General features: G+C 42.3%; 1 protein-coding gene across 1 annotated transcript; it reads right to left on the bottom strand.

Moving 5' to 3' along the window:
- Positions 1–2,085: 2,085 nt before the first annotated feature.
- Positions 2,086–19,013, bottom strand: whamm (WASP homolog associated with actin, golgi membranes and microtubules). The gene is made up of 11 exons (XM_084362863.1): positions 18,313–19,013; positions 15,735–15,908; positions 14,931–15,081; positions 13,796–13,965; positions 11,919–12,126; positions 9,039–9,223; positions 8,105–8,191; positions 7,882–7,977; positions 5,889–6,291; positions 5,179–5,321; positions 2,086–4,908 (listed from the first exon to the last, which is right to left on the bottom strand). The coding sequence occupies exons 1-11, from the start codon at positions 18,883–18,885 to the stop codon at positions 4,753–4,755; spliced, it is 2,346 nt and encodes a 781-aa protein (XP_084218989.1). The 5' UTR covers positions 18,886–19,013; the 3' UTR covers positions 2,086–4,752.
- Between the last annotated feature and the right edge of the window lie 157 nt (positions 19,014–19,170).

The raw sequence follows: 19,170 nt of genomic DNA on the forward strand, positions 1-19,170 counted from the left end.
TAGTTGCTGAAATGATGAGTTAATTGACCAATACGTCATTGTAGGACTTCAACTAAGTCTTATTTTCACCACTAACATTAATCTCGTTGATTATTTTGTGTGAAAAAAACAAACCACCCATCATGAAAAGTTCCCTGAGTCTAACGGATTTAATTTATAATATAAAACAGAGTAAAGAGGCAAAAGTTCACAACTGAGAAACTGATCTGCTCAATAAAATGACGACTAATTGATTATCAAAATAGTTGATCGATTTTAGATGGTTTTCTGGTTTCAAAGCTTCTCATCTTCTAAACTTAATGCCAATGAAACAATAAATGATTAAATGCAGTTTTCTGTTTTCAGACTCATAATTGTTAAAATGTCTTTTGCTTTTTGAGTGTTAAAAAAAAAAGATGATGTCAGTTTTGGTAAAAAATTCTCACAATCCAGATTAATTGTCGAGAACAGTAATTTCAAGTTTTAGTTCACAAAACAAAAAGATGTCGCTCTGCTCTCGATCTCGTCTCTTTTAGGACTTTGCAGCCACGCTGGTGACGAGACTCTCAGTCCAGACTTCAATATCTCAACAACTTCAGGGTCGATCGCTGCAAATCTTTGTCCAGACATTTCTCACTAAAGGACAAATCTTACTGACCTTAACTCGAGTGCCAGCAGCAATCACAATGTTCTAACCTGTCCTGTACTTTTATTAAATGAAATACGATCAAATATCTGCAGAACTAGTAACAATACGCCAACACAGAAAATGGCACTTTCCTGAATTTCAACCAGTTGTCCTGAATCCTGCCCTGAAAACTACTCAACAAGACTTTATTAGCCTGATAAAACATTAAATATTGCGTTTGACTTGCGTGTTTTAATGGTCATTGCCACCGTGGCCACGCTCACCCCAAACTGCGAAAGCTGCGAGCTCCCAGTCAGGGCTGCTAGCTGCATGGCTAACTGAGCTAACAGTTGCCGGTGTTACTTACTCTGGTGATATGCTGCCCTCTATTTGTCTTGTGTATAGATTCAACAGGATGCCAGTTCTTACATATTGCAGCTTAACATTGTGATAAATCAAGTTAGCATGCTGTCTTTAGCATTTAGCATAAAGCGCTAGTTTGTAAGTACAGCCACGCAGAGCTGAAGACTTTTTCAGTATCTTTGAGCGTTTCTTGCCTTTTATTAGATCGTTATTTCAGATCGTCACTTTTCTGACTATTTTTTATACTAAATGTTAAATTAATTAAATGAAAGAAAAAAAAAATAAGTGAAACATCCACCAGTAATTTAAATAATCCTTACTCGTTGCCTTTATATCAGTTATCAATCAGACTTTAAATCGATTACAGCAGCAGTGATGCAGCAAAGGCAGCGTTTCTCTCTCTCTGTCCCCCATCAGCGAGGCTCATTGTGTGACTGGTGATGAGTGGGCGAGTCGGTGAAACATCATTAAGAGACTATGCTGACAGAGAGAGAGAGAGAGAGACAGAGAGAGAGAGAGAGATGGCACTGCAGGCCACCACCATCGAGACTTCCTGTTGCCATAGTAACAGGCTGCAGAGTTTCATGTTGACGCTCGATCGGGGGGCTCGTCCAAACACCCGCCATGTGTGTCTTCCTCAAGGTGCCTGACCCGTCTGCCACCTGAATCACCTGGATGATACCAATAATTCACACACACACACACACACACACTTGGACACAAACGCAGAGCGATGGCCGCCCCTGCAAACACGATGACGTTCGAGAGCAGCCAGAACCGCCGCTGCTAGCAGCTGCTCCGAGCACACGGAGCTGAATAAACCCAAATCACAACTGGCTGGGGACGTCTGAGCCGTCGCTGCAGCAGAGAGATGTGAGAGCGACGGCTGCCAGGATTCATATTACAAACATGACTCACCATCAGGTGGGCCACAAATCCACCGAAGCACACTCACCGGGCTTCACCGGCACAGGTTGATAAGACACCTCTCCACACGATGTGACTCATTTAGTGAGCGGGCTCAGGGTACAGCTAACCTGTGGACATCAGGGAACAGCACGAGCACGGAGAAGATCTCGCCGACACAGTCTGAATGAAAAAGAGGTCGGCAACAATTCATCTTCGTGATCTCCTACGTCTTTGTTTATTATTAAAACACAGCAGTACAAGTGTGTTTCAGCCCGTCCGCAACACACTAGAGTAAGTTCAGTTCTTTACAAAACGCAAAAAACATTTAATGCAGATTTCATACAGTATAGCATTTTTTTTGTACATAATACATTAGAGCTTCAGCTTTTCAGTTAAGTGCTCGGAGTCACAGGGTCAAAGGTCAAGAGTAGAGCTGCAACTAACGATTATCTTCTTTATCGATTAATTGTTTAGTCTCTAAAATGGAAAGAAAATTACTTCTGTCCAACCAACAGTCAAAAACCCCACAAACTCTTCATTTACTGTCACAAAAGACAAAGAAAAGCAGCAAATGTTTGACATTTTTGTTTGAAAAAAGAAACAATTAATCGATGATCAAAATACTTGGCAACTTTTTTTTTCCTACAATCGTTGCAGCTCCAGTCATCAGCACAAAGTTCGGCCCTACACTTCAACAACAGAGAGACACACCTGTGCACATTAATGAGAAACTGCATAATGAAAACGAAATATTGGTTATTAAATCAACAGTCTTTGTAACTCATGGTGTCAAAGAGGAAGTAATAACAGATCATGAATAAATTGCACCTGAATTAAGCCGAACACATTCACATGTTTCTGACAGAAAAAGAAAAACCGGAGCAGGACAGTGCTGCTGCAGCAACAATTATTCTGATAATTACTTTCTCTAAGTGTCGTTTTAATGTCAAAAGATTGGGGGAAAAGCTCATCGAAAAGCTTCACTGAGGATTCAACCATGATCAGAGACACAGCTGTGCACATTAAAGGTGTGTTTGTAGAATATGGCCAGAATTCAAAGGTAGAAGGTAGCAGATCACCAGAGTAACCAACAACTGCTGCTGGCTACCCTTGGCTGCAGCTAGCAACCATTAGCGTATTAGCTCGTGGCTCTGAGACAGACAGAGGTCCGTTTTGAAGACGGGGGATACAGTACGCAGGTGATTTACAGCAGCTCAGACATGGACGATTCATTGAATGTCGAGTAAGCGAGGCATTTCAGCTCATCTTAGGCCACGTTTACACGACCACAGTCTTGCTGAAAACAGAAAAAGTTTTTCCCTTTTGCATTTTAAAAACAGGCCAGTAGTTGACGGTGTAACCACGCACCTGTGCACAAACACTCTCTTCTAGTACAAACGAACAAGACGACGGTGAACGCACACTTGAAAATGTATAATTTTGTCAGGATGGACTGCGTCTCCACTGATCACAGTAATGATGCAGCAGATCTACACTCTGCTGGAGGAGCGTTAAACTGAGTCAGCAGCACAAACAGCTTGGTAGTCCACCATTGTTGTTATTGTTGTCCTACCCATACATGGCTATTTCACTCAAAACATAATACATGTGTGTGAAGTCGGGCCATGACGCCAGTTTTCACAGGATCTGCGTATTGCCAGTTTAAAAAAAGATTACACTCAGAGCAAAATGCATCAATAGCTTATTGTTTTCTGTTGAAAATGTGTCTTTGTAAACAGCTTCTTCGAGAGAAACTTGAATTCAGAAGGTGTACGGTTGTATTTTTCTGTGTGGTAAGGAAAATGGATGTAACAGTATTTCATTATTTATTATGCTAACAGCTGGAACTACAGGGGGGGGCTATCAGACCAGCACCTCTTGTGGTACAAAGAGGTATTACGAGACAGGACGGGCTGAGGCTAGCTGGTTAGCATGCTAACTTCAGTAGACATCTCTGCAACACAGTACACAGACGTCAGTACTGCTGTTTCTTCACACTCTGTTGAGTGTGAGTTCATTTTCTCAATGTTTTTAACTCAACATTCTGGCCATATTTTACAAATTGCACCTTTAATGAGGGAAATATTGTTTATTAAATCAAATGTGTAACATTCTTTATTTGTCACGTTGTTGTTATGGCATCAGAGGACGTAATAACAGATTGTGTATAAATTGCACCTCAATCAAGCCGAACACATTCACACATTTCTAACATAAAGAAAAACAAAGTGCATCAAACAGCCGGTAACACAAACAATAACAGAGACTTTAAACATGTAGGCTGTAAATAATTATCACTTCTCCACCTCACCTGCACAAAACTCTTCCCTCAAAACTCAGCCCGCTGTAGCCCTTGTGGGGTTAGATTTCATTTACATTCGAAATAATAGAAGTCAGCTGAGTTTACACTCAGCAGTGTGGTGAAATTAAAGTGTAGTGTAGTGTTGTGGCGTCTGCCTGCAGCACAGGCTTCCCCTGCTGTGCGACAGCCGCAGATGCCGAGTCGGGAGGAATTCAATCATTCACACGCCGCACTACAGCGCTGCCGCTCGGCTCTTCTTCTCAATGAGCGCTGAAGCACGGCGCCTCGTTTCTGCTTTAGAGGGGACTCAAGTTGGATTTGAGTAGTTCTGGATGGATTACAACATCTCGGGACTACTTTGGAAAGACAAACGTGCATACTGTTCGACAACTTCAACACACTGCGATGTTTGAGGCAGAAGAGGCGTAATCCCCTTCTTCTCAGAGAGGAAGCTTTTTGGTGAAAATTTGGCAGCGACGATAAGCTGTAGCTCAAAACAGTGAAGAAAAACAGAGCAGGACTGATGTCAGAGAACGACTTCACTGTGTGTGTGTGTGTGTGTGTGTGTCTCTCAGCTGTCCCAGTCTGTACTCTGTGTCTCGTCGTCTCCTCGGTCCTCTTCGTCAGAGTCGGCTGCTACCTTCTTCATCCTCATCATGGCAGCTTTGATGCTGCGCTCCAGCTCGTTGTCTGCACTGTCCGGGACCTCCCCTCGAGCAGGAACCATCTACAGCACGAGGAGAGAAGGTTTACTACCTTCAGTAATATCTTCACTGTCCAGCAGTGTAGTGCAGCAGTGTGGCTTAGCAAAACCGCTTTGATTGAATTACTGTTTTTATAGATTTAACACCCCCCCTTTTAATTTTTTATTTAATTAATTTTAATATTTTGTATCGTTAATATCAGACAGATATGTTGATGTATCGTTAGATGATTGTCATGCAACATATTGTATCGCAGATGCTGCCATCACGTGTCCTTCTTGTAAACGTCTCACCTTCTTCAGGGTGACGCCCTGTCGGATGGCGGACATCAGATTGCTCCTCATGTCCACAGCAGGGGGCGCCGTCCTCAGAGCGGGGACCTTTCTGAGCTGAATCTGTCCACGCTGCAGCGAGGCCAACACTTCATCCATCGTTCCTACAAACACACAGCAACAAAGGAAAACTGACACTTTGGCAACGATGGAAGAATGAAGGGCAGGATGCATCGCTGGGTTTCAGATTCAATTTCACGAAGGAAGCTAAAAATGTTCAAAACAAAAAGCAGACTGAACGGATGCTCGATTTTAAAACGTTTTTTAAAATCAGCTTCTTCTTCGACGACCTCCTTTTCACAAAAGCTCAGAAATATGCAGCTCAGTTGGACGTTACTGTCTCTCTCCCTGGAGCAGAGAGCATCAGCAGGACCACAACTGAGGTAAACTGCCTCCTCTGGCCTCGTGGGGGAAGCTGGGAATTTAGGACAAGAACGACATGTACAGACACACACACACACACACACACACACACACACACACACACACACACACACTTTTCTCTGGAACAAACAAACACGACCTTCCCTGCAGTCGGACATATTCTCCCATCTGTACTGTAATGTTCCAATAAATGAACATCAGAATGTTTTTCCCCCCGATCCAACATTTTGATGTTGATTTATTAAACATGCATAAAAAAAACAGAATTGTTCTCTTTGCGTTCTCACCAATATTTTGTTTGAGCATGTTCTTGGCTGGAAAAGGAGGATCCTCTTTTTCACTGAGAGGCTTCGGTGTGTCCTCAGAGGCAGGCGGCGCTTGGACAGGTGGAGGAGGGATGGCAGGGGGCAGAGGGGGAGGTGGTGGTGGTGGAGGAGGGGGAGGAGGAGGAGGAGGTGGTGCTGTAGTTGGAGGTGGCGGTGCAGCGTAGATCTGGATAGGGATGTCTTTCGGCTTCTGTTTCTTGGGTGTTTTACTGCGTCTGGGTGCAGGACGGATGGAGGAGGGCCCTTCAGAGGCCAGAGAGGGGCCGAGGCTGATGATGGACATCGGCTGGGAGTCGGGACACGGCGCTTCTGAATGACACATCCTGGACTGAGGAGTCTTCAGGATGTAGTGGCCCTGTCGCCTCTTCATAAAAAAGACGGCACATGAGGAGGAAATGGTTTTAAAAATAAATACATCATCTTTTTCTTTATGATGTGAGAGGACGCCCACACAACAGTCGAACTGAAAGACAGAGGGAATGTGTCACACACATCTAAAAGCACAATGATGACATGAAGAGAAAGTCTTGTTCGCTGATTTCCACCGTTACTTTGAGTAAACGTGTGGATCTCTCTGGCTTGAACATTGCTGCACACATTTGGGATAATATCAGTACACAACTCAACAAAATGTAGAACAAAGGTCTGGTCGTTAATGCAGAATTACGTGTACATCTTTAAAACAGAAATGATATCACGCTGTGGAAGCCAACTACTGCATCTGGTTGATGGTGACACTTTAAAATGATCTTCACTGCAGAGAAAGTTTATTATTTACATGTGACGGTTTATTTTTTATAACAAGCGGCACATGCAGCTCAATCCATGTGAGAATGAAACAGTATCATATCTGTCATGTTGGTTTCTCTGCAGATTGTGAAGACTGATATAACCATTTGTTTAGAGCGCTGACATTTTAATTATATTGAAGAAATTCAAATTTTGTTCGGATGATCTGGCTGGTATTATTATTTGTTCAAGTTGATTGCAGAACGACAGCTCGACTGCTGGTTGAGCTAATTTGACTTTTAACGAGAGAGAGAGAGCTTCAAGGCAATAATGAGACAATCAAGTCAGGCAGGAATCTTCAGCTCTACCTCCGGTCTCGCCTACATTGTTTTGTCGGATCCTCTAGTCTCAATAGGAAATGCATCTGCAGCGATGACATTAGACAGTGATGCGCTGCGTGGGTTACAGACCAGTTAATGTAAAATGGCCTGTTGTGATTGGTCCGTACTTCACACATGATAGTATGAATAATGTCTTTTTCTTTTAAATAAAAGGAAACTTTTTTTTGGTCTTTATTGTGTATTTTAAAGGGGCACTATGTAGTTTTGGAGAAGTCATATTTACAATAATAATGGGGTAATAATACAAACTCAGAAATATTTATTATTATGTTTTCCATAAGTGAATAAACAAGCTGTTCTCAGAGGACAATAAGGTCCCAGAACTCTGTTTGAAGCTAGAAAGGTGGCAGGGTCCGCCACATATAAACAAAGTATAACTGTATAAACTGTGTTGTTCTTTAAGGTCAGTTTGTTTATTCAGTCATGAAAACACAGAGTTTGTTTATTTAGTTTGTTTAGGCAGAAAAATAAAATCAGTCACTGAAGATCTCTCTCTCCTGATTACAGGAAAAAACTACAGAGTGCTCCTTTAAATGTTAATTTTGATTTGATGGTTTATGTTCTGGTTATTTAGGATGGGCCAGTCACATGTGTTTGATCTCCGTACTAAATGAGCAGACTTTCACAGCCCTCAGCACGTTGTCAGTCCTCACACGTCCGTTATTCTGTTACAAGCTTTTTTATTTGGTTCTACGAAATAAAAAATAAAAAAACGCTGTTTTAAAGGGGTTAATTTTGAGGTGAACGACTGAATGAAGCTGAAGCCTGAAGGGGTTTTATTAACAGAGGACGGAGGCGGAGCGGAGACAATGAGAGAGCCTGACCTCTCTGAAGGATCGTAATCTGCTCAGCGTCTTCTCTCGCTGCTCGTCCACCCACTCCTTCCTCCTCTGCTCCTCCTCCTTCCTCTTCTCTCGCTTCTGCAGACGACAGAGGGAGACAGTGAGAGCTATTAGAGGGAGAAAGAAATCGGATCTGGTTTCATTTGCGGCTCCTGTCAGTGCGGGAGCATCTCTGTGGTTTTGCCTCGTTGCCGTGGTGACATACCAGGTGGACCTGATGATGCTGGTTGAAGACCACGGAGCTCTGCTTGGCCCGCAGCTGCTTCTGCTCCTGGGCATCCATGCACTGATCCTGAAAAAACACACAAACACTGGACTCAGAATTACACACTGACAACAAACTGTGTACCTGACGAGTGCAACTGCTGTTGTTACGTTAGACTTGGTATCATTTATCTGTTGTCACATGTGCTCCTTTTCGCTCTGTTGTATGATTTCTCTAACTCTGTGATAGTGTGCTATCTCGTCTAATCTCTAACAATTACATTAAATAAACTGTTAAATAAACTGCCAACGTAATTTAAGTTAACTTAAACTACAAACTAGAACTACTCACTCTGGAAACTAACTGAAACTAAACTAAATGGAAAACAAACATTAAAACAAGATAAAATAACTCTGGTTTGGGCAAAAATGTCCCTCAAATTTCAGAAAATGCCAGTGAAGTGATGATGATGGATAATGAATAACAACTCTGCTAATTAAGGGAGAACTTCTTCTAATTTCACAATGTTCCTCTATTTTTTTTTTTACCGCATATTAAATATTCATGCATGTGATTCTTGTTCTCTGAAGATTACTGATCTGTGGAGCCTCGAACCAGGGGATCCTTCTCACTTTGTTCTGAGCAATAAAATGCTTTTTAATCAGACAAATGAGCATGCAGCCAGCGTCAGGAGAAAATGCCAACTGCACCAACTGTGCTTAAATGACTCTGTCAGCTAAAAATAAAATATAGTAAAACACTATTTAAAAAACTCAGCACTTTGGGACTTGCAGCAGAACGAGAGTGAGGAAAAGTATTCAAAAATCTAACTATTTCCTATCTTTTTAATTTAACCTTCAAAGAGTACCACTAAAGATAATTTGATGGAGTAGAGAACACCTCCTGAATATAAACCAGTCGTACTCGTCCACACCTTTTTGTTGCGGAGATAAGCTCGCCGGGCACAGATGTTGCCTCTCTTGGCCTCCAAAGTCTGTAGGCGTCTTCTGAGCTGACGCACAGCTGGAGGTTCTGCTTGTTGGATACCGGTGTGGACCATACTCTGCAGCTCCTCCGGATCCTCACACACGTCGTAGTACACCACCTCGTCCTTCAGTTCTGAAACACAAACACAGTCCAGTCACTCAAACTCCACGCTACCTGGTCAAAATGTGCTTTTTCTCATACGATGCTTAAATCATGTGTGATTAAATGATGCTTCAGATATTACTTTGAAAATGAACGTCTCCGTTGTCACTGAAATGTCTCAGCGAGTGAACTGCGTATGTAAACAGGGCTGCAACTAACAATTATTTACATTAATCAGCTGACTGTTGTTACTATAAATCGATTAATCGAGCAGTTTTCAAAATATCAACTCACCGCCGCAGTCCATAGCTTCTGTGCTAGGGGTGTAAACACCAACACATCCTCAGTGCTTCAACACCTATTCTGGACTGCTAGCTGCGCGGCTAACTGAGCTAACGGCAGCTAAAATTGGCAGCAGTTAGCGGTTACTCTGGTTAATAATTGTTCTGAATATGAACAGGTGGCAAATTCTTACATAATTACACCTTTAAGTATCAAAAGTACAAGTAAAGTAAATTATACATATATCTACCTGGATGTATATATTTGTAAGTAACAGCTGACTGATTGAACTTATCATGTGTCAGTTGTCTCTGCGACCACCAGAATCACGTATATTAAAATAACTAATGTATTCCAACAAGGACATTAGAAAAGTCCTTGCGCAGTGATGAGTATTTTATTATATTATAAATCTGAAACGGCTCCATTTACTCAGCAGCCTCCTTTGATTTGCATCTTCTCGTATTTTTCTCTGTCCTCCCACTTTCTCCACTGAGCAGCGTCATGTAGAGGACACCTCCCAGCTTCTTGGCTGAGGAAATAAACCTGAGACCAGCCAAGGTAACGATACACAGCAGCCAAAGTCACCACAGACGCACACAGGTAGACGCACAGCATGTACAGACGCACCGCTTGGAAGCAAACATTGCGTCTCCGGAGGAGCAATTAAGGAAATATTTACATGAACAAAATGTTTCCCCAAAGTAAACTCAGAGCACAAGACGCTGAGTGACCAGAAAAACAGAAAGCTCTGAACATGAGAATGTAATCCAGTGCAGAAGTCCTGAAGAAATAAAATAAATATTGTGTAATTTGTCATTTTGACTTATAACTGACTCTGTCAGCAGCCTGCTGACTCAGCTCTGTAGTGCGTCATTATAATGGAAGGTGTGTCAAGTATTTTTGAAAACACTACCAAAATTGCAAACCCTAAAAATGTCAAGATAAACACATGAACTCATTTTAAAAAGGGCCAGTTCACCAAATTAAAACTGAACAAGCAAAAAAAAAAAAGAAAAAGTAAAAATGGGTTTTCCAGCTGCGAGACACGAGGTGCATGCTGGTGCTCTGAAACAGTGGAAAATCAATGGACTTTGTCCTGCTGATTGATCCCGTGTACCAATGCTAAAGCCGTAGTGCTGTGGATGTGTTGTGTGTTTGTGTGTGTGTTCTCCAGTGAGTGATGGGTCACACCTGATTCCCCATCATCTTCACCATCACAGTCTTTTTAAGCCGGAGGACAGAGAGACGCGGGTGTCGGTGGGCCAGATGGCAGCGCTGTGGCCCTCATGTGTTACATACTGTTAAACAGTAGGTGCTCCCTCCTGGCAGAGGAGGGTGGTTCACATGATTTATAGTCTGGTTTCAGCTTCAGTTAATGTTGGCTATTTTTCTTCTGTTGTAGAAGAGGAAGTTCGCTTTTACTTCTTGTTTAAAAATGTAAATAAATCAGTTATATTTTGCTACAACATCCTGTTTGCCTCTTCTTTTACTCCAGTTATAATTTAATTTGTTACTCCCCTCGACCTCTGGCCCTTCGGGGATGTAACAACGAACATACTCATCAGCTGGAGCTGAGGCGGTGGGCGTGACACACAGGTCATGGAGGCTGTTAAAAGCTTTAGTGCCTGATTGCCGCAATTTGCGTCAGAATCCTGAAGGCCCAAACGCACTAAAAGCATCCGACATACGTGTTTTGAAGCACAGCTATCGTTTTTAATGGCCGGACGCACACTAAAAGTGTTATGAGGCATGTCAAACTGCCTTGACACCTGTACTCCAGCCTTGTTTCGATTTTGCAGCATCAAAAAGGTGAGAGAGAGCGAGGGCTGCGTCACAGCTGAGCCCGCTCTGATGCAAATCTGTTGTCCATAAATGTGAATAAACATCAATTAATCCATTTAGAAATCATAGAAGAAAGATGCTCCTTATAACTGTGGAAGCTGCCTGAGAATATTAAAGTTTTCTTTGTATCAAAATAGTCCAGTGATAGTTGTCTGTACATCCACAGGTACGTTTCAAACAGGAACTGCTAATAGATAATTCAGGATGCTACATTTGTGTTCAGGAACAGGGATCAAGTGGTGGCTAAGGTGACCTGACTGTTTAGGAAATAGTACTAACTATATATCACAAAGTATTACCTTGTTCAAAAGTATTTTTGAGGTCATTCACTTCATCACTGCATCAATTTAAATGCTGTTATATCATACATTCAGGCAGAGATGGTATTTTGAGTGACGACCTTTAGATTCTCACGGTGCGAGACGACCTTGAGCCTTTTCTCTCTGCTTGAGAGTTTTATGGTGGACTGTACGAAGACATCACATTCCTCCACAGTGATTAAATTTCTCTCAAAAAGTGGTTTAATATCTCCTCTCCCTCCATGAATCAGAAGAAAGCCTCCACATCGTCACCACAGTGCTGCTCATGTGTACTCTACCTTTAATCTGCCGCCGCAGGCTGTCTATCTGAGCCACCAGCAGCTGCTCCTCGTTCTTCAGGATCTCAAACTTTGTGTCGTACAGATCCAGTTGGGTCTCGTAGAACTGCAGCTCCAGCTGGTCCACCGTGTCCTGCTGCTGGCCGACCGCAGACGGAGACATCGAATCGGTTCTGTGGCCTTTGGCTCTGTCGGACAGGCCGCCCAACTGCACCACAGCAACAAAAACATGTCACGTAAAGGATCAGACTTGTGGCTTTAAATGTTACAGCATATGAAGCACATACATAAACATTTTCATTGTCAATTAATCTGTTTATTATTTCCTCAAATATCTGATCAGTTGTTTGATCTAAAAATGTCAGAAAATGCTGTAAAATGTTGATCAGTGTTTCCCGAAGCCCAAGATGATGTCCTCAAATGAGAAGCTGAAATCAGAGGATTTTGACTGTGCATAGTTATTAAGCGTATGTTTTAACTGATGAAATGTTTTGTGGACTATAAACCTTCACCCCACTGTCCATCGGCATGAGGATGAGTAGATAATGACTGAATTTTCCTTTTTGGGTGACCTGTTCCTTTAAAGAAAGGTCACTTCTTTTGAACTTGTTTCTGTAGAGCTGGTTGCTTGTTTCCCTCCTGAGATCTGGCAACACTGCCACCAATGACCCCCAGATATGTGCACCTGAGTCTCCCACAAACCGAGGGAAAACACTTCACTCTGTAATTAACCACGACTCACAGAGACATGAGACTCTGAACACTGATCTCTCTCAGGGAGAAGTTTAGGCAGCTGCGAGCAGGGACTATTTTTTTTTTTTAAGACTCTTCTTGTTGTCTTCAAAGACACCTCCGACAGACACCAAAGAGTCGGCTGTGAGACTGAAACCAATTTATTCAGGTTTAAAACTCTACGGTTTGATTTCCACACTGTGATGAAATGAGCTGAAACCAGCAGCGACCTGTAAGTACGGACAAAAGAGTTAAGTATGCTTGATATGCAGTCTGTGAGCTGACGCATTCAAAGCACGCGTGTGTCCTTAAATGCTTCGAATTACGTAAATACATACGCTGCCATAAATACTCAGGAGCCGTGAAGACTGAATTGACTTCGGATCGTTTACAGCTAATATGTACATACACGCACATTAAATGTAACAGCGTCATGCTGGGACATCTGCAGGCTCACTCAAAAGAGCCACCGTTTTGTTGCCACCAGCGCAAGGTACTGCGTAGGTGTAGCTTACTGATCTCATTATAAACACTCACACACAGCTGTCTCTGTAAAGGCTCATGTTGATTTCACAGTGGTAGACACCGCCAGCATTCCTGATGCATGATTTTTAAAGAGCTTAATCGGATGAATAATGCAGCCACATGAAGGTGAAGGTGCTGAAGGTGTTGTCTTTTCTCTTCCAAAGAGCTCAGATGCACAGCACGATGCCCTTCAGCAGGAAGCTAGCAAGCAAGTCGCCCCGAAGACCCCAAAATACTGTGATCCTGTGCTCACAGATACGCATGTAGCAGGCACGTTTTGAGAATGTATACACACACTATCTTATTCATGCATGCAGGTTTTGGGGGTGTATCGAGGGGATTCTCTGTGTTTTTAGAGACGCTTTATAAATAGATCAAAGCACTATGGCAGCCAGAGATTCACATCAGACTGGAATACCAAGTGAAAGATAAAATAGAGCAAGTAGGCGCCGTGTCACATCTCTACAGACTGACAACCACTACAAAAGCAGTGCCGGTCTTGGCACTGGAAGAGATGATTGGAATGACAACTAAAGCCTTACAACTGTGTCAGCGCACCATAATGGAAAGTGTTGACTATCTACAGAAACACTAGGAAAGCTTTACTGTTAAACACGTACTCTTTCTCTGATGCCGTCTTTCTTGCGGCTGAGGCACATCTCTGTAGTTCTCATGTGCTGCAGGGTTTCTTTGGCCAACAGGAAGCGAAGTTTCTCCAGTCGGGGAGCCGCAGACGCCCAGGCAGCAGCTCCGAAACGACACTTATCCTCCTCCATCTGCTTTAACATACCTGAACATGCACACAAAGGGTCTGTCATCACAAACACATCAACAAATAACCAGTAAATGTTAGCAGCAGATGTTTGTGAACACGCTGTCTGTTTAACTTAACCGTTGGACCAGTGACCTCAATTGTTGTTGTGTAAAAAACACTGTATCCATTTGTCCCAGTGATAAACCTGTTTATTTCTTCATACAGAGAGGGGAGTTGATCCTATTACAAGTGTCAACCGAGATGCACGTTAATGCAGATGTGAACTGATCGGATCACTCAGGACGGATGTTAACACCAGGTCTGAATTCCCTCTTTGTCATTCTCTAACTGGCCACTTGCACTTCTTTTTCAGAACAATCTTTCAGCCAACAGGCCGACGTGTGTTACTTTCAATAAATGGACGGTTTACAGGCATATACTGGTGCTGTAGCTACAATTACCAGCCATACTGACTTTTTGGAGCGAATGCTTCCGTACAAAATCTTTCTGGATGCAGTTTAAGGTGGTAATCTACACCCACGTACAAGATGGCTGCCCAACAAATCCTATTTAAATGAAGAACGAGGAGTAATATCCCTCCTGATTCCCTCGACAAGACATTCAATTTTTCAAATTGTAAAAGTGTCTTTCAAAGTATTAGAAAAATGTGTTTTTTAACATTAAAATAAAAAAATATGAACCTGGAAATGATAATATAATATGGATAATTTAACTTTAGTTTATCCCACAGCTTAATTATCTGGTTTATTATTCTTTTTATTGATGTGTGTATTTGAAGAATACATTTCCATTTCCTTTTAGATATTGTGTATTTTGAATATCTGAATATTAGGGAAACTATATAAATATGTTGTCTGCAGATGCAATCCAACTTGTGACTCTCCTGCACTTCATTTCCTGTGTGCCGAGGAATGACACATGAAAGTCATTCATTAATTCAGCCACACACAAATAAGAGAAATAAACACATCATCTCATACCAGCCAGAGCCTTTGAAGTCTGTGCAAAGTAGGTGACAGTGATGTCCTGAATTGAGGCGACTGCGTCTTCTGCTTTCGTTCTCCACTCCTCCGCCTCCTTCTCCAGAGCAGCAATTCTCTTAGGACCCAAGTCCTCAAACTCCAAAGACTTCTGCAGAGAAACACAGGAAGCAAAAACAGTGGACGGCTGTGATGCAGACTTAGAACAGACACTTAACCCATATACATATAAATTTGTCCTTGAATCAAAGTTATTACAGTGAGAAAATAACATTTTTGCTCTAATGAGACATAACTATATTAAATTGTGTTGATCACTCCACCACCATGTCTGTGTTTGTGTCATGCGTTTATTAGCTCTTGATGTCATGACGTACTCGGGCTTAGGTAACGTTGCCAAACTAAATCTTTGAATCCCTCTCTCTCTACCACACTAATTGGCAGATTATATCTCCTGCAACCAGCGCGCACACTTTCTAAGTTTAAACTTCTGTTTAAATGTCAGGGAAATTAGTTATTAGGAACATCCCTAGTGGTTACAGTCATACTGATGGTGGGAGGTGTGATGCATGAGCATATTATTACAAGAAAGGTCATCATGTCTGAAATATGCTCTGGGGCTATAAATGTGTATTTGCATTTAATTTGTCTCAATCTGTATTAAATGTATTTGTGCATTTTAATGGAGATGAGAATATATTACAGAGGATGCAGTTAGGGATTTGTTTTGGTGTCTTTCCTGTTCGTAATAATTTACCACATCCTAAAGAATCCACAGGCTGCTCAATATATGTGTGTATTTACCAGGATCTCCATCTTGTAGAGGCAGGCCAGCTCTCTCATGTCCCTGAACGGCTGTAGCAGGTACTGGAAGAAGGTGGTGGCCACAGTGACCAGGTCCTGGTACGCCTCGTCCTCGTCCTCGTAGATGCTGAGCAGCGCAACCATTCGGTCTGCACCGCTGTGGGTCTGCAGCAGCTGTAAATATGGAGGACATAAACACCTTTACCTGGGTTTATTCAGAGCCCACAGCCTCGTCTTTGCTCTGTATTACTTACTTCTAGTCCCAAATCTGAGCATACATCTGAGGAAGGTATGCAACGATATATCAGCTGAACATCGGTATCAGCCGATATTCACCAATCTGTTGCAACTAAAAATAGCGTGATAAAGGGCTGAATCACTTTGAAACAGTCAGTTATTTCCTTCATAATGAAGAATTCTCTGTTTCCCTGGCACAAAAGGAGAAGTAAAGAACAACAAAAACAAAAATGGATATAGGAAAAATTGCTATTTTAAACATCTGTATCAGCCCAGAATGTCACAATCAGTGCTTCCCTAATTTGATGGAAACAACATGAGGTTTAATCCTAAAACATAACACAAATTAAATTTGCTATGATGTTAATTAAAGGTGCTATTAACTGCATCACTATTGTATTGGATTGCATTAGATGGTACCAATACTCAGTACACCGACTGTATGTTTTTCAGTGTCTCATATTTACACTTTTCCTCCACAGGGATCAATAACAGTATTCCTGATCGTCACATCTCTGGGCTTTCAATGTTCCCTCGTTCTCTCACCATATTATTAACAAGCACATCGAGGTCAAGTTATGATTCCTGTGTGCAAATCCCTTTAATTCAGATGTGTGTTAAAGGGCAGGCAAAACAAACGTCAGTGTTGGTGGTGCTGCAAGATCCAGAGCTCCGACTGTAACACACGATAGGCAAAGCTCTGCTGAGTCACTGCAGGCCTGTTTTCAGACATGCAACACCACCGTGTGCTGCTAGTCCTCACTGTACAATTCTGTGTTGATGTGGATGTTTTAAATGACAATCTGGCTGAGAGTCTACGGCAATGACTATGTTTTTTAGTTATTGGTATTTATTTTATACTTTGCTGTTACTGAATCCCCGTTTGTGCCAGGGACACAGAGAAATATTAGTCATAAAAAATAAATAACTGAACTGTTTATAAGTCATTCAGCCCTTCCTTACACTATCTTTAAAAGAGCACACAGACCATGCTAATCTATGACTTTCTTTCATATATAAAAAAAAAGATATTTTCTCTTATGAAAAGTAATTGCTGATATAACTACCTACTCGAATGGTAAACGTAACTGTATTTATAAAGCCCTTTCCAGTCTCATCGACAACTCGAAGCACTTTACAACACAAGTCAGCATTCGCCCATTTACACACATTCTTACAGAGACAACCATGCAAGGCGAGCGATAACCTTTAATACACATTCATACACCGTTGGAAGCGCACCGTTGCCTTGAGTTTGGATTTTTAGTTTTGTGTTAAAGCGCTCAGAGAACTACATCATCTCGCTCGACACACATCACCAACACGGCCGAGTGACAACGTCACTAATGAGACTGTTGGCTGTGAAGTCTGCCACAATACGATTTCAATTCGATTTGATGCAGGTGCCTGCAATCGATATGAGATGATATCATCTGCCCGTTCAACACAATCAGTTACATTTATATCAACTCACAAAAAGCAACCAAAATATGATTTGACAATTTTATTACTGAACTCTTGAGTGGAAATATTATTCTATCAATGGTTCCAGATGTTTAAATGGAAAACATTTGTTGATTGTTTTAGAAAGGAGCTGCGCATGGACGGAAACGGTGACACAGGCGAGCCATGGGAATTTCAAAATAAAGGGGATGATGGCGATATGAATCAATGTTTTCACTTTGCATTGATGTTTTTTGATCGTTGATCATTGAATCAATATATCAATCCAGATCGATGTATCATTACACCCCTAATAATTACATACTGTCACAGTCTTATATTTCAGTAGTTTTATGACAAACTGCGACTTTAATGACTTGGAAAATTATCTCTTAAATTGACAAACATCCTATGTGCGATTTGTGGCACAATTCAAATGGGATCAAAGATTTATTTATCTCTCTACGTTACGACCACATACAGTGTAAACTCTGCATTTACACCCGGGTCAGCTGACTCTGCAGTAGACACAGGTTTTTATCACCTCATCTCGGCTCAGCTTTGATCAAAATGTAAGTTTGTCTATTGTTGTTGTCTCTTCTGTTACAACTGTTTCCGCCGCATTCGTGACGTGAAACATGACGTCAGTGACGTACAACGTAACGCTGCAGATAAAAATCACAGACAGGAAGTGGGAATGGGGTCAATAGGCGATTTTTAGCATTTATAAAACCTGTGTAGACCCGATCACTTTGGTGGAAAAGCGGTAATACAACGTTTTTGCTAGAATCAGGTCCTATGGGGACAACCGGAAGGGGCGTGGCTTCGGCTCTCTATATCGGTATCGGCCCCACAACTTGCCCATCGGTCGGTCCCCAACAGAAAGCACCCTCCTCACCTGTCGCAGGTGACCTTTGGCCCTTGACATCTCCTCCTGCATGGTCTTCCTTTTGAACTCCTGCAGGTTTTCAAAGTACTCCTCCACGTCCCGCTCATCCTGCGTGAATAAAGTGTCGAGGACGATCTTTCGCCCGCAGATGTCGATGGCTGTGCTGAAGTACTTCTCGAGCTTCCTACACGGAGTGTCGAAGTCTCTCTCGTCGTCGTCTTCCGGACCTGACCTCCGATTCAGGAAGAGCAAGTCCCAAATGTTGCCGTCCTCGAACTCGGACAAATCCGGGAAGCAGGCTCCCAAGATGTCCGCCACGCATGTGAACTGCTGGTGGACGTGTTTTAGATCGTTGACGGAGAAGAGTCCAGCCCAGCTCACCTGAGAGTCGGCGGCGACTTCGGCTTTGCGCTTCTGCCGTTGTAACGTCCGGTTGTGGCAGGTGACGGCGAACTTGCACTCGATGACGTTCCACTGGACGATGAAGCCGAGCTTAAACGTCTCCGTCTCCTCGAATATGTTACTTTTAATGGCCACCCAGCCCTCCAGGCTGTCCAGCCGCTCACACTCGACGTTATTCATCTTAAAAAGAGACGTTTCTCTCCGGCCTCCGACGAGCTGCTGGCTCTGTTTACAACGTCCGCCATTTGCGTGACGTAAGATGCCTTCACGCGCTTTAGAAACATGTGGACGTTTCGAAACACCCGACGGTTAACGGATTCACGTACTGTTAAAACTCGTTTTTTATCAGATTCACTGAGAATAATTGTTTAATTAGAGAAGCCTTGTTGTTTTACGCACAATATTTAGCTAAGAAATCAAGCATGACATCATTTTTTATACTAATGGCACGCAATTTCTTCGCAT

The sequence above is a fragment of the Pagrus pagrus genome, assembly GCF_965226575.1.
Source record: "Pagrus pagrus genome assembly, chromosome: 1".
In the NCBI taxonomy this organism is placed as follows: domain Eukaryota; kingdom Metazoa; phylum Chordata; class Actinopteri; order Spariformes; family Sparidae; genus Pagrus; species Pagrus pagrus.

What these genes read in the sequence shown, in the direction of transcription:
- whamm (XM_084362863.1), bottom strand. Translation starts at nt 18,885, where the DNA reads ATGAATAACGTCGAGTGTGAGCGGCTGGACAGCCTGGAGGGCTGGGTG. An exon ending in CCTGCGGCGGCAGATTAAAG is followed by an intron (nt 9,224 to 11,918) that starts GTAGAGTACACA and finishes TTTGTGTTTCAG; the next exon opens with AACTGAAGGACGAGGTGGTG. An exon ending in GATTACGATCCTTCAGAGAG is followed by an intron (nt 6,292 to 7,881) that starts GTCAGGCTCTCT and finishes TTTTTTATGAAG; the next exon opens with AGGCGACAGGGCCACTACAT.